Source organism: Schistocerca americana, chromosome 3, assembly GCF_021461395.2.
Source record: "Schistocerca americana isolate TAMUIC-IGC-003095 chromosome 3, iqSchAmer2.1, whole genome shotgun sequence".
Taxonomy (NCBI): Eukaryota; Metazoa; Arthropoda; class Insecta; order Orthoptera; family Acrididae; genus Schistocerca; species Schistocerca americana.
In genome coordinates, this window is record NC_060121.1 from 451,072,839 (window position 1) to 451,095,195 (window position 22,357).

General features: G+C 42.5%; 1 protein-coding gene across 1 annotated transcript in view; it reads left to right on the plus strand.

Moving 5' to 3' along the window:
* The window catches only part of LOC124605674 (U8-agatoxin-Ao1a-like), a 420,878-nt gene that overhangs the window by 329,283 nt on the left and 69,238 nt on the right, over nt 1-22,357 (plus strand). The window contains exon 2 of the mRNA XM_047137523.1: nt 15,487-15,550. Within this exon, the coding sequence (XP_046993479.1) occupies nt 15,487-15,550 (64 nt within the window). The remainder of the gene's footprint in view (nt 1-15,486; nt 15,551-22,357) is intronic.

Genomic DNA, 22,357 nt, shown 5'->3' on the forward strand with positions numbered 1-22,357 from the left:
CTGAGACAGGTTTGATGCAGCTCTGCATGCTACTCTATCCTGTGCAAGCCTCTTTATCTCCCAGTACCTACTCCAGCCTACATCCTTCTGAATCTGCTTAGTGTATTCATCTCTTGGTCTCCCTCTACGATTTTTACCCTCCACGCTGCCCTCCAGTACTAAATTGGTGATCCCTTGATGCCTCAGAACATGCCCTACCAACCGATCCCTTCTTCTAGTCAAGTTGTGCCACAAACTCCTCTTCTCCCCAATTCTATTCAATACTTCCTCATTAGTTATGTGATCTACCAATCTAATCTTCAGCATTCTTCTGTAGCACCACATTTCGAAAGCTTCTATTCTCTTCTTGTCTAAACTATTTATCGTCCATGTTTCACTTCCATACATGGCTACGCTCCATACAAATACTTTCAGAAACGACTTCCTGACGCTTAAATCAATACTGGACGTTAACAAATTTCTCTTCTTCAGAAACGCTTTCCTTGCCATTGCCAGTTTACATTTTACATCCTCTCTACCTCGACCATCATCAGTTATTTTGCTCCCCAAATAGCAAAACTCCTTTACTACTTTAAGTGTCTCATTTCCTTATCTAATTCCCGCAGCATCACCCGACTTAATTCGACTACATTCCATTATCCTCGTTTTGCTTTTGTTGGTGTTCATCTTATACCCTCGTTTCAAGACACTGTCCATTCCGTTCAACTGCTCTTCCAAGTTCTTTACTGTCTCTGACAGAATTACAATGTCATCGGCGAACCTCAAAGTTTTTATTTCTTCTCCATGGATTTTAATACCTACTCCGAAGCCGTAATAGGCGTAATATTTGTTGGGATGAAGAGGAAATAAGATGAAGAAGAAGAGGAACGCAAAAGAACTCGTAATAGTAGATTCAGAAAATCGAAATTCACTCTACGGTTTACTGACAGAAGACTTGATAAGGTCAGGAGGTCGACGAAATAGAACGGTAGGCAACGTCTAGCGGGTCTGGTGTGTAGTGCCGGTGATGAAGTTGTGTTTGCGACTCGGCGTTATCTGCTCCTCCGTCCTCCACTTCTCCCCAGCCGCCGCTGTTTGCCAGGACGCGCTCTCGGGCCAAGTCCCGGCGGCAGTTGCAGTTCCCCAAGACGGAAGCCGCGCCTCGGCAGCTGCCGGACAAGTGGCAGCAGATGCGCCGCTAGCGGCGACACGGCGGCGAGAGGCTCACAGAGACCGCGGATCGAAGGTCGGAAGACATGGTCTCTGCGACCCATCATCACTAATGCAAGAGCCGTGGCAGCTTTATAACCAACGCCGATGAAGTCATTTTCGTGTTTTCATTTGTTTTTTGAGGATTAAAAAACCACTTCCGCTGTATTTAATCTTTTTATTATTAGATCACAACCGCATTAGTGACACTAGAAACCACGTCCACAGGGAATGGAAATGCCGCGTGGCTAGGGCCTCCCGTCGGGTAGGCCGTTCGCCTGGTGCAAGTCTTTCGTGTTGACGCCACTTGGGCGACTTGCGTGTCGATGGTGATGAAATGATGATGATATGGACAACACGACACCCAGTCCCTGAGCGGAGAAAATCTCCGACCCAGCCGGGAATCGAACCCTGGCCGTTAGGTACGACATTCCGTCGCGCTGACCACTCAGCAACCAACGGCGGATCGTCCTCAGGTGACACCTGCACAACAGTGAATTATGAAAGAGTAACAGGCACTAAAATACCTTCTAATATGAAAAATTTTAAGGAATTTTTAAAAACATATAAAATATACTAAGTCATAAGAGCTGAGTAGCTCGAAACATGGAATATACCATTCTTTGTCAGACCAAACTAGTGAACCGCTAAATGGCGTTCCGTCACAGAATCAATATCAGCCGCACGTTGGAATCCGAGTCCAAAGTGGTTGGTGGAGCCTAAAAAAATTACATCACGGCAATCCACTCCTATCACGACGATACGTTAAAACCATATAAAGACCTGATGACCAATTAGTTTAAAGAACAGAGGAGGAGCTTGCAGCGAAGTGACGCAACGGCCCAAAAAACCCAGACAATGTGTGTCAAACAAGTGGCTTATTTTTGGAAAAGGAGATATAAATAAATTAAACACATACCTCAAATGTGGAGACAAAGTGAAGGAATTCTGCTACCTTGAAAGCAAAATAGCACATGATGGACGAAGTGAAAAATTCTGCTATCTTGGAAACAAACTGATACATTATGGACGAAGCGAAGAGGACATAAAAAGCAGGACAGTGCAGGTTAAATATAGAATTCCTGCTCAAAAGAAGTCTACTAGTATGAAACATTGGCTTAAAAATATCTTTTTAATATGAGGAAGACATTTCTGAGAACCTAAGTCCAGTGTGCAGCATTGTACGGAAGTGAATATTGGTCTCTGAGGGAACCGGGAAAGAAGAGGATCGAAGCGTGTGAGATGAGGTGCTGTAGAAGGATGTTGAAATTAGATGAGTGATGAGATAAGAAATGAGGATTTGGAAAACACTGATAAGAAGAGACAGGATCGTATGACGTGGGAAAAAAAAATCCTTGATATTAGAGGAAGTTGCAGTGGATGAATACTATAGGGAGAGAAACAGATCCAACAAATAATCGGAGATGTAGAAGGCAAGTGCTACTCTGAGATCCAAACACTGGCAGAAGAGTAGTTCATGGATGGTTGCGTTAAACCAGTGAGATGAATAACGACTCAAAATCTATGAAAATATGCTACAAAACAGACAGGTAATGCAAAATACGCCAAAGATGTATGGTTTTCTTTGGTTTTCCGTTTTGGGTCCATCGGTCTTCCGTATACATCGAACAGTAGGTGCGAAAGGTACCATTCTTGTCTTGCATCCCCTTTACTCCGTGTACTTCGTCCTTGTCTCCAAGTCTTACTTTCCCCTCTTGCTTATTGTACATACTGTAATTACCCATCTCGCTTTATAGCCTACACTCGTTCTGTGCGAAAATTTCGGACATAATGCAACATTTTACAAAGTCCAGCACCTGTCCTATGTCGACATGTCCTATGGATGTGGCTCTTAAATTTTCTTCAGCCTTGCTTCCAATATCAGGTGGAATGTTAGAATACCTCTATGGAGTTTCTACCTTTTCCAAAGCCATACTGATAGTCATATGTGTTATGTAATTACAAATGGCGCAGGAGCAACATCTAGACGACGATTAATTCGTTATTCACTATAATAAAGATTTCTTCACAGACAGAAGTCACTGCTGTTGTTACTCAATTTTCAGCTCATTTATATCAGAAACGAAAGGGGAAAACCACTCATATATCCCCACAACAAAAAGTCGTATGGCATAATGTCTAGGGATATGGAGGCCAACAACCTAGGGCAGTGTCCCGAAACCCTGGGTTTTGTATTAGCACTGAGGTAGTGTGACAATGAGAAACTGTCGTTATTGTGCCAACGTAGTGGAGTTCCATCATGTAGGGATATGCGTCCTCCTAAGGTTGTGGGAAAAGTGTCTACATCGTTGTAATTGTCGTTGTCATCCACCTTAGGAAAATTTCCTTCATGATCAACGATTTTCTGTGAGGTCTGCACGCTAGGCGGTGTAACTTAACCGCTAACGGGCGATTGGCCGCTTCACTGAAAATTACCAGCTATAAAAGCCTTTCGTCGTCCATGTCCCTCAACAAAATACTGCTGACGCTGACACATTTCCTTTTATCATGAACACAAAGAGCTTGCATTAATTGTAAATTGGTAGACTTTTCTCAGACAGCTACATGAGCAACTGCAAGGTCTCTGCTTACGTGATGAATAGACATTTGAGGGCTTCACAGAAAAATTTTCCGAATTCTCTCCACTTTTTTATCAGAAGTGCAAAGTATACCTGAATTCTTACATTTTATCAAACATCCTGTCTTTAAAAATTGTCGATACCAATGGCGAGTGATTTTTCCCACAGGAGGAATCGCCAACAAACGCTGACGAAAAGGAAGCGATATGGTCACATAAAGGGAATGAAGAAAAGCAGAAGAGTAGATTTTTTTTTGCAAAAGAAGTGAGAGGAGACGAAAAAAGCTAAAGGAAAATAATAGATACGCAGGGATAAGGATCCTGCGATGGGAAACTCAGGGTCAACACATACGCGAAGACAATATGGGAAGAAGGGAATTTGTGCACTATATACAGAAAAGCAAATGAACTAGACGCGTCCACCAAGCAGCCATAGTAAGCTTTCTTGCGCTGACGACGGAAGCACCTTTTCGTGGTGTGGACTGAACATAGGAAGCGTTGAGTAGTCGTGATGTAGTTTCAAATTCGTGCTGTGATGTTTTGGAACAGTAGAACCTTTTAAATTCTCGAGTACAGTAAGTAGCGTGTTTCGTTACTGACTTTCAAGCAAGACGTTACTAAAGCAGTAACTGAAAAAACATTAAATCATCATAGGACATCATTAGACGGGAGACCCCCTCTGGGGTTGTTCTTCCGCCAGGAACAAGTATTTCTATTGGACACAATTTCTGCTACTTAGGCGTCTACATGATGGATATGGGGTGAAATGATTAGGACAAGATGGACACCCACTCTGTGAGCGAAGAAAATCTCCATCCCTGCCGATAGTTGAACCCAGGAGCCTGCGATCTAAAAGCGGTGACACTAACCACCTGACCACTAACTCCGGACTAAGTGATTTAGTACTTAAGAGTCAATAAAATTTGCCGAGTTAAAGTTCGTAAATCTGCATTACAACTATTTTCACAATACTTCCCTTCACCCCTCCCCTCTGCTCCTCATTAAACACGTGCGTCGTTAACAGCATTTAAGCATGTGTGTGTGTGTGTGTGTGTGTGTGTGTGTGTGTGTATGTGTGTGTTTTCTTCATACAAGATTCTCCTTCATGGTGGATATATTATTGCGAAAACGACACTCTGTATTAGACACTAACGAGAAATAGCGTAGCGTACACTCTGTTACGTTGTCAATGTGAAATTAGGGAACGGGCGAACATATATATCTTGAGTCGGATACCGATAACTTTAGCAATGTTATACTGATGGACGTGGCTAATGTGGTTAATGGCCAATCGTAATCGGAGGTGTGTAATTCAACAAGTATGTGTACTCCAGAGAATGGTGTATGTGTGATATTGAAGGAACTCGCTCTGCTAGATTTACAGGATCCTTTCCGGATTTGTCTCCAGGGAAACTCAAGTAATTAAGCCTACTCCTGCAGACTCCATACACAACTACAGGCCAAAGGCTGATTTGTTTCTCACGGAAACTGCAGTACTGAGCATTTGTTATCAGACACGGCTACCTCTGCACATCCCGACGTGTGTCTTGAAAGAAATTGACCGCTTTTGTGTGACATATATGTCGCTTCTTTTCACTTTCCGTAGCTCGGGGCTGGCATAAAATAGAGCCCCATAAATCGTTCTGCTAACACATTAGAAAGCGCAGTCATAAGCTGTTTCGCAGAACACACTTCGAAAAGAAAGAAAGTTCCCAGAATCACAACTAGTGACTTCTTTAGGTACTTAAATTTACTGTGGATTAAGAAGGTACAATATTTAAATCTGTTAAGTGTCAAACTATTGTTACGCGAAGCTCTGAAAAACATTAATAAAGATATGCACCCAGCTCTTGCAGATCGCCAGAACAACAGCTCGGTTGTCTTGGTACCCTGACATATACAAGAGGTACTTCGAGAGGTGGCAGCTGAGCTCAAGGTGTTTAGGGATTGTAAATCCGATGAATAACTGCAGTAAGGCTCTTGGTTAAAATAATTTTATCACATCTCTTGTACGTCACATGAAATCACTTCTTCGGGGTTTCAAGGTACCGCCGCATCTACAATAATCTAATGAACTGCAACTCATATTGCTCTAGTTTTTGACACACTCTTTTCTGATTAAAGAGTTTGTATAACCGGAAATGGAGGCAATCAAATATATGGGGCTACAGAGAAAATTATGTGGACTGTTAAGAAATGAAGTTCTACGCAGAGTAGACGAGTAAAGGACTAAAGGTTAAACACTGACTAAAAGAAGGGTCAGGGTGATAGGACATGTGTTAAGACGACATGGAATAACCTCTGTAGTACTAAAAGAATTCAGAGACTCAAACCTTGTAGGAGAAGACAAAGGAATATTCACAGAAAACATTATGGTACATTGAGTATAAGATGAAGGAACTGACACAAAAGGAATCGTGGAGGGACACATTAAATCAGACAAAAGACTGACGACCAAAAGGAAAATTCATTATCCAATGTTTTCTGTGCAGAGATAGATTACAGAATATATAATGTTACCATTTTCCAGCTTTTACTCTGTTTGCTTCAGTTCTCAAAGACGAAGCTAGATGGCTTTGCTGTGTGTATTCATCATTCGTTCTCCGTGGGTGTTAGCATCTCTCTTTTCAAAAGTGCGGAAAATCTCTCTGTGATTGATATTGAAATCGCATTGCATGCAAGATATACTTACATTTTATTCAACATAAGCAATAATTGGTAAACTTTCATCAGTTTCAAATATGAATTAGATTACACGGTTGTTGCGAAAATTTATGTCCTATTGCTTATATTACTGACTGCGTATCTACTTCTACAGTATATTTTACCAGTTTCTCTAGAGTTTACGTCTGCACAAAAGGTTCGAAGATTTTCTGAACTACAACGACAGTACAGGCTAATTCATATTTGAAAAAGATGGAATTTTACCAATAATTGTATCATATTGAATAAAATGTAAGTAAATCTTCCATGCAATACAATTTCAGTATTAATTATAAGGAGTTTTTGAGCTTTTGTGAAAAAGAGGTGGGAACACATACATACATAGCGAGTGGTATCCCGTATCGCTTTTAGTCGTTCGCTTCCCTATTTCACTTGCAAATCCTTCTGTTCGAGTCTTGATTTCTCTTGCCTTCGCGGTCCTTGCGCGAAATGCACGTTGGTATCAGTAGGATCGTTCTGCAGTCACTCATGAATGCCAGTTCTCTAAATTTTCTCAAAAGTGTTACACGAAAAAAACGTCTTCTTTTCTTCGCGGATTACCATTTAAGTTCAAGGGGCATTTCTGCATTACTCGCGTGCTGGTCGAACCTACCATAACAAATCTAGCAGCAGGCCTTTGACTTGCTTCGATTTCTTCCTTTACGCCTGCAGAAGGGATGAGCGAGAAGAGGGCCTATTTTGTGTATACAACCAAAGATTTGCACTTCTTGTTGCAGCCTTCTTGAAAACTATAGGTTTCCGAAGTTGAAATTGACAGGCCTGGTAATGAACCCTATTACTGTAGAATAAAAGTCCATTTGCCGCAGTTGCTCTTTACTGCAAGAGGTATGTCGAGGAGGTAGTAACTAAATAGACATAAAAACTGCCCGTAGAAAAAGAGGTATATTACACTAGAAAAAGATTTGTTAAGTTTCTCCTTATTAGATTGTGTTGTATCAAAGCCACCCCGTAACCTATGGCCAGGTTGAGCAACAACGGTGTGCACAAACGGAATTTAACGTTGTGTTAAAGTTATCTTGCTCCGAAATCTTTTTAAAAATATTTCTCCGGCCCTAATACTTTATAAAACGGTGTGTACTACAGCATTTAAATATTCTTTATAGCTTTACGAATTCTTGCGATGTGCATGTTTCTGGATTCCCTAAAGTGCACTAGCAGAATAAGAATGATGTGGTTCGAATCTTCGACTGCAAATTGGCTCTCTTTCCATAATACATAGGTTTTCACCATTGAGTTAGTGATTCTCCAGTGTCCTCAAGAAATGATTTTCACAAATTCGGTTACGATGGGAGGAGATTTCGACATAATTCTGTTTCAAATAAGATTCCTTGGTTACCGGACTTAAGTGCACTACTATCATGACAGCTTTATGCTCTATCTTAACCTTGAGTGGATCATACTTGACCTTCATTTTTTAATTTAACGAGATAATTTAAATATGTCTGAAATTGTAGTGGAGAGCATCTCGCTTTCTGTTAACAACATTTGAATAATGTATTTTGAACATAACTATCACAACAACAAGCAGATCTTAGAACACTTAACAAATATGAAAAAAAACCATTGTTACTCTGCCATAGTCTTCACCAAGACAGCGTAATTACTTTTACGCGTGGTTGCAGCCAGATGCAGCTGTGGGTAAGAACAACTCCATTTTCCGCATACAATGGATAGCTGCAGCTGTCGAACCGTTGTTATCGTTCGCGGGGTATTGTGTAGCACCAACGCGCAGCGCAAGTGAAGAGCGATTTGCAGTTGTCGAAGCGCTAGCGAAATGCAATTTTCCGCATAAACTGTCATCACGTACTGTTAGTTCGCTATTGTCTTGTTTCTGAATAGCAATGACGGTCTGTGACAAGCTGATCGTCATTCACGCTGGGCTGCGTACTGAAAACCGTTCCGCGCTGTGAATGTTGCCGTAAGTGTGTTGCGTAATGGCAGTTACGAACAGCGGTGCCCATTTCATATAATTACATATATTTACAAAAATCAATGTGTGCGCAAAACTTTTATCTGTTATGGATGAGGATCACTGCGACTATGATTGTGTGCGTGAGTATATGAACGTCCTATGTCTCCTCTTAAGCCATTGGGTCGATTTGAAACAAAACTGGTACACCTGTCACCCGCCGTCCGCAAAGAAGCACCTTAGTGGTAAGAACCGCATAGCTCCATTACATTTCGGGGTGAAAAGGTGATGACACAGAAGCGTAATTCAGGAATCTCTGCAGCAATTGCAACTACATTTTGTACATACATGAGTGATTATTTTTATTATTCTTCTAACTATTTGTATAAAAATACTATGGGAGTAATACACTCCAAAAAACCCTATTGTAGGGGGATGAGAAGCTGTGATATGTAAAAGTGTTAAGTAACCACCGAATTCATAATTTTAGTGATCTCTAGGATCATGGGTTACACTCCCAAACGATAAACGACTGGGGATGGGGATTCAAATACAGGCAAATATGAAACTATCCCTAACGCTAAAAGCAATTTCTATCAAATTAGCACACCTATCACTCACTATCTGAAAAAAAAAATCTGGAACAATTTCAAACAAAATTGCTGAATACGTAAATGGTGAATCATTATTTGTGTAAAAGTAGACTAAAATACCCTTCCTATCGCTAGGGTGGGGGTAGGAACGGGATGTTCGAAAACGACGTTGGTTTTATTTCCTTCATTCAGCAGACTTATAATATTTTAAAAGTACGAAGCGCAATATTTTTCCTATTTATATTCTTCAGCACGTCAAACAGGTATCAAGAACGAGTGTTGCAGCTAGGCAATAATAGTGTCAGTTTGTTTGTCAAATGTTCAAATGTGTGTGAATCCCTAAGGGACCAAAATGCTGAGGTCATCGGTCCCTAGACACACACTACTTAAACTTTACGCTAAGAACAACACACACCCATGTCCGAGAGAGGACTCGAACCTCCGGCGGGAGCGGCCGCGCAATCCGTGACATGGCGCCTCAAACCGCTCGGTACATAAGGACAAAAATGTGTGACAGCAGCGGAGAAAGACTAATACGGGGTAAAACTTCGATTATAAGTGGTCTAACCTTTCAACTTCCCGTCAGCTTAGTGAACCCGAGTAACGAGTGGATGGGCAAAGTATCTATTAGGAACATTACGTAGGTAGATTGTGGACAGTTGGGATTGTGGGCCTCACTGGAAGCGTGCAAGGGATAAGTCCCTGCAGTCGCGCTATTCATCTGTGTCCTCGGTGGCTCAGATGGATAGAGCGTCTGTCATGTAAGCAGGAGATACTGGCTTCGAGTCCCGGTAGGGGCACACAGTTTCAGCTGTCTCCACCAAGGTATGTCAAGAACACCTGTCAGCAGCTGAGGGTTTCAATTAATTATAATTTATTCTAGAGAAGCTGCACGGTCATCAATGGTATCTGTTCTTTCGAGAACAGTTACTATCTTCATATATACACTCCTGGAAATGGAAAAAAGAACACATTGACACCGGTGTGTCAGACCCACCATACTTGCTCCGGACACTGCGAGAGGGCTGTACAAGCAATGATCACACGCACGGCACAGCGGACACACCAGGAACCGCGGAGTTGACCGTCGAATGGCGCTAGCTGCGCAGCATTTGTGCACCGCCGCCGTCAGTGTCAGCCAGTTTGCCGTGGCATACGGAGCTCCATCGCAGTCTTTGACACTGGTAGCATGCCGCGACAGCGTGGACGTGAACCGTATGTGCAGTTGACGGACTTTGAGCGAGGGCGTATAGTGGGCATGCGGGAGGCCGGGTGGACGTACCGCCGAATTGCTCAACACGTGGGGCGTGAGGTCTCCACAGTACATCGATGTTGTCGCCAGTGGTCGGCGGAAGGTGCACGTGCCCGTCGACCTGGGACCGGACCGCAGCGACGCACGGATGCACGCCAAGACCGTAGGATCATACGCAGTGCCGTAGGGGACCGCACCGCCACTTCCCAGCAAATTAGGGACACTGTTGCTCCTGGGGTATCGGCGAGGACTATTCGCAACCGTCTCCATGAAGCTGGGCTACGGTCCCGCACACCGTTAGGCCGTCTTCCGCTCACGCCCCAACATCGTCCAGCCCGCCTCCAGTGGTGTCGCGACAGGCGTGAATGGAGGGACGAATGGAGACGTGTCGTCTTCAGCGATGAGAGTCGCTTCTGCCTTGGTGCCAATGATGGTCGTATGCGTGTTTGGCGCCGTGCAGGTGAGCGCCACAATCAGGACTGCATACGACCGAGGCACACAGGGCCAACACCCGGCATCATGGTGTGGGGAGCGATCTCCTACACTGGCCGTACACCACTGGTGATCGTCGAGGGGACACTGAATAGTGCACGGTACATCCAAACCGTCATCGAACCCATCGTTCTACCATTCCTAGACCGGCAAGGGAAATTGCTGTTCCAACAGGACAATGCACGTCCGCATGTATCCCGTGCCACCCAACGTGCTCTAGAAGGTGTAAGTCAACTACCCTGGCCAGCAAGATCTCGGGATCTGTCCCCCATTGAGCATGTTTGGGACTGGATGAAGCGTCGTCTCACGCGGTCTGCACGTCCAGCACGAAAGCTGGTCCAACTGAGGCGCCAGGTGGAAATGGCATGGCAAGCCGTTCCACAGGACTACATCCAGCATCTCTACGATCGTCTCCATGGGAGAATAGCAGCCTGCATTGCTGCGAAAGGTGGATATACACTGTACTAGAGCCGACATTGTGCATGCTCTGTTGCCTGTGTCTATGTGCCTGTGGTTCTGTCAGTGTGATCATGTGATGTATCTGACCCCAGGAATGTGTCAATAAAGTTTCCCCTTCCTGGGACAATGAATTCACGGTGTTCTTATTTCAATTTCCAGGAGTGTATTTCATATAATACGCAATACCTCTCTCGTTGCAGCAGCGATCGCTTCATATACAGACGTGACAAGCTCTTGAAAATAGAACATTATCAACTGAATAAATGGTCTTGATAAAAAGAATGAAATGACAATAGGGTCAATTTTTTTCCTTTTAATTCCTGTTTTTAAGCCGTAACATCGAGTTGCAGTGTAAATATATTTCAAAGCTCAAATAGTCAACGGTCCAATGCATATTTATCGATGTAATGAAATGGCAATTTCAAAAGAAGCAGCCAACATTCTTGCTGCTTTCTATAGAACATCCAAACAGTTGATAACTGAGTAATAAATTTAAAATAAGCACCGGACGTTTATTGGTACGATCGACGATATTTTTGTCGTCACGACTCGCGATGTTAATTATAGAGATATTATTTCGTAATGAAAGTAGCTTTGTAATAAAAGTAAATAAGACTCATCAAAATGTTTACTACACAGGATGTTTAAAGAGAGGTAATGACAATCTTTCTTTCAGTTCACTGGAACTCATATCTTCTGTCAAACACTATTGCTGGATTGCATAGTACGGATGACTGTTGCAAGTATGTAATGTTACTCAGTTTGGTCACATTCCCGTAATTTTTAAACAAATTCGTCAGAATTGGTCTTCTAATGACGTTATAACCTGAACCTACAGTGCTGTGCCAACCAGAAATCGCAGGAACATCAACAAAAGCTTTATGTTCAGAGTATATCTCGCCGCAGCTGCTGCTGTCCAGAGGGCGATGTTTCGCAGCCTTTCACAGCTGTCGACCACGTGATGGATGAGTACTGTCGACGTCAGACGCTCCCGAAGCACTAGATGTCCAGAGCACGCCACGCACATACGTTGTCCAGCCCAATAAAATGGATGGCGTCAATCTGTAAGCCCTGCAGCGGTGCCACATCTGAGCGGCTTACTTCTCACGTTTTGCTGAAAATTCTTACGAACACTCCCTTACGACAAAAGGAAAACGGGCGAAAATATTGCCCCGGAGAGTAATATCTCTCGGAACGAGTAAATCTCGAACCTTAAATTTGAAATATACAGTGGAACGGCATGGGCCGTTGTGAGTTTAGTGTAACATATGTGTGATTTATCCACCTTAAACAACTGTATTTCTATTTGTTGAAATAATCATCCACCAGTTGCACCGGTAAAGAAGGTAAAATTCCTTTTGTGCAACTGATTCCTGATTATTTCAACTAATTACCGATGCTTTTATGCCTAAGAAAACTAAGAGGCACAATACACTTGGTTTTTTTCATAATTATCTCGTAGAAGTCCAAAATGTGTAGTTATTATCTTCAGGTTCGAAGTAAAAGCTCTGTAGATATTTTACATAATGAATTTTGTGAAATTAATCGAAGTAAGTTAAGAGAAGGCCGTCAGCTTTAGTATCTTAATAGTTTATTGTTGCTTCTGACTCCTCTAAGGAGTCATACACCTTACAGTTTATACATGGGCGCCAGCACTGCATAGTGGCTACTTTGTCACACAATGAAATTGCAAAGCACATTTTTCACAAAACACACCTGACAACAACTCTCTTCTTAGTTTCTTCATGTCACACACCTCTCCAAAATCACCACAGTTTTTACACGTAGCCTTCTTTGAGTTAAGATAACTCCTAATTGTTTAAATGGACCTAGATGTAAGGAAGAGATACTGATAACTTTCACATAACATATCCACTACCGTGTAATGATCACATTCTATATAAATACAATTTAGCAAACCTATTTCCAGTAGCCCAGTAATTTTGTCAGGATTGTTGTTGTTGATATACTTAAAGACAATATTACAGTTTAATGATGTCTTTTATCTGGACACAATTTTTCAAGTTTAAAAAAAATCCAGACATGACAATAGCACCAGTATTCGTACGAGTTAGTCATGTTTCTATAATTATAATTGAGACGCAATTTATGAAGTTAACACTTCAATTTTATCCCAGTTCAACAGATCTTACATAGTCTAAAACATACTGTGCATGCTGTGCCTCTAAGGATTTCACTTATATGTAAGTTATCAAAAGGTAACAATTTTTTATCCATAAATTTTGAAGCTACGTCTTTTACTAGATTGTGCGTTTAATTTTTGTTCCTTATTGAATTACTCGACTATTCGATTCCTTATACACGACGTCGTCATTGTCCAAGTAAACCAAATATTAGGCACAATTAAACTGCTTCTCTTGATATTATCTTTAGCTATGCAGGTGGTGACATACGAATAGTTATTGTTAGTAAACGTAAGAAACCTCTCTTTCTTTTATCTCGTGCAGTACTATTTAGTTAGTATAAGAATCGATTTCGGCCTTTACTCTATTTTCGTATTATTTGTAACAGAAGAATACTTTTTTCTAATAAATGGTATATGACATCCGTGAACAGTGGCAATCCCCCCCCCCCCCCCCCCCCCCGCGCCTCCACACACACACACACACACACACACACACACACACACACACACACACACACACACAATATGAAGGTTCGTGGCAGGTTAAAGTTGTCTGCCACACCGAGACTCAAACCTTTGTCTTTCGCATGAGAGCGCTCTACCAACCAAGCTATAAACCCACGATTCCACGACTCAGCCTCACTGCTTTCCCTCCGGGAGTACCTCATGTCTATAGTTTTAACCTGCCAGGAAGTGTCAAATCAGCGCACATTTCGCTGCAGCGTGAGAATTCATTATGGAAACTGAAATATACTTACAAAAGCAGTTATGAACTGTGCATCCTATGAATGTAACCCTCTATTGTTTGAGACAAAGGAATGATTTTATAGGATGCACAGTCGATTAGTGCTTTTGTGAGTATACATTAATTTATTTCTTTGAGAAACTCTGTACGTGGTTGGACAGAAGCCACGATCTAAAGTGATGGAGTTTAAATGGCTCTGGAAATGTATTCTAGGTTGAAAATAATGCACCCTGACCCTTAGTACTTCTGTACAGGTCACCCAAATTACAACACCGCAGCTTATAATTGCTATGCATCAAATTACAACAATGCGGGCGTCAGCCCATGAAAATACGTAATGTGATTGATCGTGTCGGTCTGCTTGTGGTTCTGGCGAATGCTACGGCATGTGGTCGCGTTCTGTTTTGCTACCAAGGTGATTGTGTTATAATGGCGGATACAAGCAGAGGCACAAATGAAGTATATCTTCTTTTTAGCAATACCTATGGTAAAATTAGGGATAACTTTTTTAATCACTTCAAGGAAGAGCCTCCAACGGAGGCTAATCTTCGGGAACTGAAAAGAAAGGGCTTTACAACTGGTTCTCTGAAATATGCACCAGACAGTGGAAGACACAATAAATATGACAACAGCAATGAAGCCCTGAACGCTTAAATGCATCACTGCTTCGTTCTCTAGCAAATCTAACGAAGAAGCGGTCGGCGGATGAACAGTACCAGAATCACCAAGCATCACTGGATGATGAAAGAAGATTACTATTCATTTCGACCCGACAGCATCAGTGAATTAATTGACCATGACATGAATACAAGACGTCATGCGTGAGAACAGTTAATTGCAGTTTTTCCAATATTAGCTACTCCCCGTAAGGTTATGATGGAAGATGAATGTTCTGCGTATCTTACCTCCGGGTCTCGTAATGTTTACTTCTGGGCCAAAGACAATACACAACATATCGTCAGCATACAGAGGGTGTTTGAAATATATAATACGTCTGTAAAGACATTCGTTTCTTCGTTATTCCATGCTTGCCATTTAAATACGTTTTCTGTTGCTTATTTAAATGGATCTGGAAATGTATTCTAGGTTGAAAATAATCTTAAACATTCGGAGTGTGATTTCTGACCCACCCTGTACAGTGTGTCGTACCCAAATAATCCGAAATGTTTTCCTTTGATATAGATAACTTGAAGATCGCCCGAGTATCGACCGAAATTGATTGTTACAGTGAAGAAACACTACAGCTGGTTAAAATATATACCGCAGTTACAAACATTAAAATTTTCTCGCTTCTCATAAGCAGGTCTTGTGAGACACGCTAGTGTTGATGTGGGGCAAAGCTAGAGAAGAACTAATGTTTGTAGTTTTCTGACATTTCTGCACTACCTTCTGTGTTTCAGATGACGGCGTCGAGGACTACAGCGATGGGAACCTAGAGCGTCTGCTGCAGGGCGCCCAGCAGAAGTGAGTAGCCACACGTTCCCCTATCTTCTCCTGCCGCACTTCTCATCACCAATATCCTGATAGTGACTAAGGCAGCCGAAACGTTTCACTAACTTTTCGCCTTTGCACAATATGATACACACATTCATCAACATGTGGTTTAACCATCAACAATTTCTTACACTGAAATCTGAGTTGGTCATCCTAGGTCCTTCACATTCGTAGTCTCTGTAACACCCAGTAAATTGCTTTCTGTAACTACTTCACAAAGAATTAGTCCCAGCGTTTTTCACTGATAAGGTATGTGCTTTCCAGGTTGTGTGGTTACAACAAACTGACGATGTTCCGAGTGCTCCATTGCGAGTTGCGTACATCGCAGATACTGAAACATCGTAGATGCATTCATTAATCTGTGCGCTCTTGGAGTATACTGAACAAAATAATAGTTCCACTTTCTGTCATCATATTAAAATATGGTGCTATAAACAATCAGAATGTGCTGTTGGTGCAGGAAAGGGGGGGGGGGGGGGGGGAGCGATCAAACATACGGTATCAGTGGTTATGACATGATTATTGGGATATGGTCACAGGTTACTGCATGTGTTCAATAATATCTCTCGACTCAGCAACATTCTGCATCCATAACACAGTGTAATTGCCAGTTTCTCGTATATTCGGTATAATCAGAGCGATATGTCGACGTATGCTATCCTTTAGATCAGGAAAAGTCCAGATACATCCCTGACTCGATCTTTCAGATACCCCACATCCAGAAGCCACATGGATTTAGGTCGGGGAGCTGGAAGGCCACACATCTAGAAATGCAATCATTACGGAAGGTTTCTGGAAGCAAATCTTTCACCTGGCAAGCGACATGTGCTGTCAGCACATCTTGCATGAAAATAGTAACGTGGACACAATTGCGTTCTTGCAAAGTTGGAATCACGTGTTGAACAAGGAGGTGCTTATAAGTTGCAGATGTCGTTGTACACTTAAGAGGCCAACGAGGTGTCATTCCCTCCGAAGACACACGGACCGACACCGTTGGAACTTGTGAATCCACACCAGACAGTCACATAAGCTGAGTACAGTGGTTGTTACTGCACAACATGTGGCGGGCCGGAACCCCATATGCGCGCAGAGTAAAATGTAACTCGTCCGTGCAAAAATTTTTTCCTACCACATGTCATCGATTTCTATGCATGCCAAAAACCGAAAAGCAAAGGCACGGCGTTATAACCTGTCTTGCGGCTTCATTTGGAGCACATTCAAAATCTTATAGTGATACCAGTGTAAAATGCGGTGCAAAATCTTTTTAACTGTTGTCCAGGAGAGAGACAATTTCAGTGACACAGCTCGAGCACTGTCTGCAGAATTTGAGGCATCTTCTGCATGTTTGGCTATAGCCACAGCAACTTTATCAACGTGGGACCCCATCGCATCTGTTTCTGCAGGCAGCATTCCCGTAATGCACAGTCTGTGACTTAGGAAGTCGGGATTAGTATGGAAGGTCAGGGCCCCAATAATGTCACTCCTTAAACACAACAACTAGCAGATCAATAACTTAACCAATTTATTCAAGACCGCGTTTATAAAACAGCTAACATACAATCAACACGTGGCAGCCAAAAAAAAAACAACATAGAAATGACAAATAACTTCCATCTCAAGCAAGCAGCAAATTAGAATTACTTAATGAACATTAAATTACAATCTTAAGTAATTTAAAAACGTGGCACAGATATAATTTTTTTCGAGCAATAACACAACCCTCAAAATACGTTACACTTAAATAATTCTTTGGCAAGGAAATTTAATTTTTTAAAATATACATGAGAGATGTTAAACATTTATCAAATGGTCAGTGACACCAGGCTGCCCTGGACAAAAGGTGACTTAACTTAAAATGCCGGAAGCAGCAGATTAGCCGTCCAAAAAACACCTAAACGCCGGGGCCCAACCGGGAGTCACTTCCCATTAGACGACACGTCACAGATTCTGTGCGCCGAAGCGGAACGCGGTGCCGCTGCCACACATCCCAACTCGCAGGAAACTGGAACACAAACAGGCCACAGAAAACACGGAAAACACGAAGCAAACATCAATTAATATAAGTTAAGAGATCAATAAACAATATAAGTTGAAAAAAACCAGTAAGTTCCTTCAATAGAAACTACTTAAATTTTGCAGCAATATCAATGTTGTAAAAAATTTAAATTAAAACTTGTACACAAATGCAATACTGTAAAGTTGTATCAGACTTTTACACTCTCATAGTTCGCCAAACATTATTTACACATATGATTAAGGCCGACAACGTGTACAAAGATGAAATATAAATAATTTGAAGATAATATCACGTTATTCAAATGCACAACTTCACAACAAAACTAGGTTTGTTGCTCTTTAATTTCGTTGCATAGGTCTGCAATGTAACTGCCAATTGTGTAAGCTTGGTCTGCAGAAAATCACAACTAGACTATGACCTAATATCTTCAATACCTTACAGTTTCTACATCTTTTGGGGACGCTGATTTCCTTAAAGGAAATAGTGACTGTCGGCCTCCATGCGATCACACACCTTTCCGGCTGCTCTTACGTCAACAACACATACATTAGGGAAACCAACCAACAGGTTGCAGTCGCTACAACGCAAATAATTCCACGAAACGAAGGCACCAAAACCACCAACACCTTCGATGGAGAGCGTCGTTCGAGATGGTCTCGAGGAATGGGTCTGTCCGAGAAAACAGGCACCAAAGCATTGCGATGAGCAGCGCCCGGAGTTGACATCTGGCAGGTGCACCACAAACTCCAGACCGTCCTGCAGGGCACACCAGTCGCGCCGCTGCTGGCCGAGCCCGCGTGTTTTGCTCCTTCGTCCCCTCAAACACGTCCTAGCGCCTCGTAGCGAGTTCGTCGACCAACTCGCCGACCGCAAATATCCGCCGCCAGATCACAACAGGAGCAAAGATCGTAGTACAGCCGGGTAATCGATAGTCGTGCCAAAGAGCTGGTGTGCCAGAAAAGGCGTACCACGGCTCACAGTCTTTCTGCTGAAAGCTGTCTCGTTTCGTACGAAAAATCCAACGTTCTTAATCCATTACACCAACATATTGACGTCAAAACAGTGCCATATTTTCACGTGGTGGCAGAAAATTGGAACTATGTGGAATATGTCGTACGATGGAATTAACAGACTTTGAAAACGGAATGGTAATTGGAGCTAGACGAATGGGGCATTCCATTTCAGAAACCGTTAGGGGATTTAGTATTCTAAGACCAACAGTGTAAAGACTGTGAAGAGAATACCACATTTCAGGCATTACCTATCATCACGGACAAAGCAGTGGCCGACGGCCTTCACTTAACGATCGAGGTCAGCCGTGTTTACGTTGAGTCGTCAGTGATAACAGACAAGCAACACTACGTCAAATAACCACAGAAATCATTGTGGGACGTACGACGAACGTATCCGTTCGGAGAGTGTGACGAAATTTCGCGTTAATGGGCTATGGCAGCATACGAGCGACTCGAGTGCCTGTGCCAACAGCACCATATTGCCTGCAGTGGCTCTACTGGGCTCCTGATCATAGCAATTGGACCCTGGACGACTGAAAAACCGTGGCATGGTCAGATGAGTTTCGATTTCAGTTAGTAAGAGCTAAATGGTTCAAATGGCTCTGAGCACTATGGGACAGATCGCCCGCCACAAATCCCATCGAACATTTATGGGACATAATAGAGAGGTCAGTTCGTGCACAAAATCCTGTAACGGCAGCACTTTCCCAACTGCGGATGGCTACAGAGGTAGAATGACTGAGTATTTCTTCAGGGGACTTCCGACGACATGGTGAGTCCATACCACGTCGAGCTGCTACTTTACTCTGGGCGAAAGGAGGTCTCTTGCTGAAAGTACGGGTAATGTAACTGATGATGATAAACAGAAGGCTGAAATTCTAAACATAGCTTTCAAAAACTCGTTTACGGTAGAGGACTGCAGAACCATTCCCCCTTTCAATTATCGAACAAATGCAAGGATGGGTGACATAGTGTTTAGTGTATCTGGGATGTAAAATAGTTAAGATCCTTAGACGCCAAGAAGGCATCTGGACCAGACGGTGACCCCATAAGATTATATGTTAATAATGCTACAAATATAGCACCATCCTTATCCATCATCTATCAGCGATCATTGGAACAGCGGAAAGTTCCACGGGACTGAAAGAAGGCCCAGGTCATAGCAATCTATAAAAAGGGTAGAAAATCGGATGCACATAATTACCGATTTGTTGTAGATTAATGGAACATATTTTGTGTTCAGACATAATGACCTTTCTAGACTCTGAGAAGCTCATCTGCAGAAACCAGCACGGTTTTAGGAAACAATGGTCATGCACGACACAGCTGGCCCTCTTGTGCATGGTATACAACAGGCTCCAGATATCGGCTCCCAGGTTCACGCCATATTTCTCGGCTTTCGAAAGGCGTTCGACACAGTTCCGCACTGTCGCTTGCTCCAAAAAGTGCGCGCTTACGGTCTATCCAATGACATATGCGGTTGGATAGAAAGTTTTCTAACAGACAGGGAGCAGTATGTCGTCCTGAACGGGGTGACTTCAACAGAAACAAGCGTAACTTCAGGTATGCCCCAGGGCAGCGTAATAGGTCCGCTGATTTTTACGATTTACATAAACGATCTGGTTGATGGTATTTACCGTGGCATTAGACTGTTTGCCGATGATTCTGTAGTCTTCAGGAAAGTAGTATCACACGAAAGCTGTGAACAAATCAAAGAAGATTTGCAGAAAATAAATGCGTGGTGTAATGACTGGCAGTTATCTCTCAATATTAGTAAGTGTAACCTCCTACGTATAACAAGATGAAAATCCCCTTTAATGTAAGAGTACAAAATAAATGTCCAGTCTTTAGAAGCGGTAACATCCGTCAAGTATCTGGGTGTGACTATCCGAAATGATCTCAAATAGAATGATCAGATTAGACAAGTAACGGGTAAAACAAAGTCTAGATTGCGGTTTATTGGTAGAATCCTGAAGCGATGCTGTCCGTCAACAAAGGAAGTAGCTTACAATACGTTAGTTCGTCCAGTCTTAGAATACTGTTTGTATGGGACCCTTAACAGTTGCGTCCGATTCAAGAGATTGAGAAAGTCCAAAGAAGTGCTGCAAAATTCGTGACTGGTACATTTAGCCATCACGAGAGCATTACAAATCTCATAAAAAGTTTGAAGTGGGACACACTTGCAGACAGACGACGCGCTAAACGTAAGGGTCTGCTTACTAAATTCCGAATTCCGATCTCCACCGAGGATGTAGAGCACATATTATTACCACCAACTTTCAAATCGCGCAATGATCACCATTCGAAGATAAGGGAAATAAGAGCTCGTACTGAGGCGTTCAGACAGTCGTTTTTCCCTCGCGCGATTCGCGAGTGGAACAGAGCGTGGGTGAATATGACTTTGGAGCGAATTGTGCCCTCCGCCACTCACCACTTGGTGGATAGGGGGGGGGGTGTATAGGTAGATGTAGATGTATATGTGTACATCACACATGCTTAAATATCTCTTGAAAAATTCTTCCCCGCGTTGTAGAAAGTCCCTGCAGTAGACTAGAAGTTCACAACAATAAACGAACTGATTGACAATACATCACCAGAGCAACTATGATGGCTACTACACTGCTGTAGGGCCAACACTGCATTATTTTTATTGTTGTTATCATTACATCTACATCATACTCTGCAATCCAACGAATGGTGTGTGGCGGAGGGTACCTTCGGTACTACTATCTGATCCCTCCAACCCTGTTCCACTCCCCTCGAATTTTCTCCTCGTGGTCAATACGCGAGATGTATGTGGGGGGAATTAATATGTTGTCTGACTCCTCCTGAAAGGTGCTGTCCCGAAATTTCAGTAGTAAATCTATCCCCGATGCACAACGTCTCCCTTGTCTGCCAGTGGGATTTGTTTAGCATCTCCGCAACGCTCTCTCGCCAGCTAAACGATCCCATTAGTGGTAGTGGTTACAGATACACAGCATTAGCAGCCAGAGGTCTTCAAATTTCTGAAGTAGGGAAACGAAGAATCAAGTGATTTACTAACAACAGTCCCAAACATAGTGAGCAGATTTAATTTGGTTGATTTTAAATGACGGTGTAGAGTATGCATGGAGCAAGGGTTCCCAGGTATAGCAGCTGTGGAAGGGAAGCATGTTAGGTAACAAGTGTCTGGTAGTATCAATAATAGATAGGTAGTTTGCTTTCTTTTCTAAGATCGAGCTGTAGGTAGCACACGCGATGCACTGAAAACTGCTTCGTCGTTCTAGAAAATAACGATTGTTAGAAATAAGCAATACCAATTTTCATACTGAGTCCGTGGCATACTAAAAAACCTAAAACACTTAATATCATTTATGAACCATCATTTTCAAGACAAAATTCATCGAAGGAAATTCTTTCCGATTATAAAGGTTAGTTGGGTGCTAATGTTGATGATGGTGTGACGGCAGAGCGGGGATGATAACTAATACCTGAATGTACTCAGGTGTAATAGTCTCAGAAAGGGTGACAGCCACTGCGGTGTAGAGTAAAATCTATAAGGGAAGACAGGAATTGGAAAATGACGACCAAATTTACGGACGATGTATGCATTTAGATTAATGAAATGTTATTTTGATGCTTATGCTTTTGTGGGATGTGTGTGAGCTTTTAGTCACTTTACATGGAGGCACAGCCCCTATGAAAACAAGATCACTAATAGGTACCCGTACGTAAATAATAAATTACATATTTAGTGAATGGTGACGC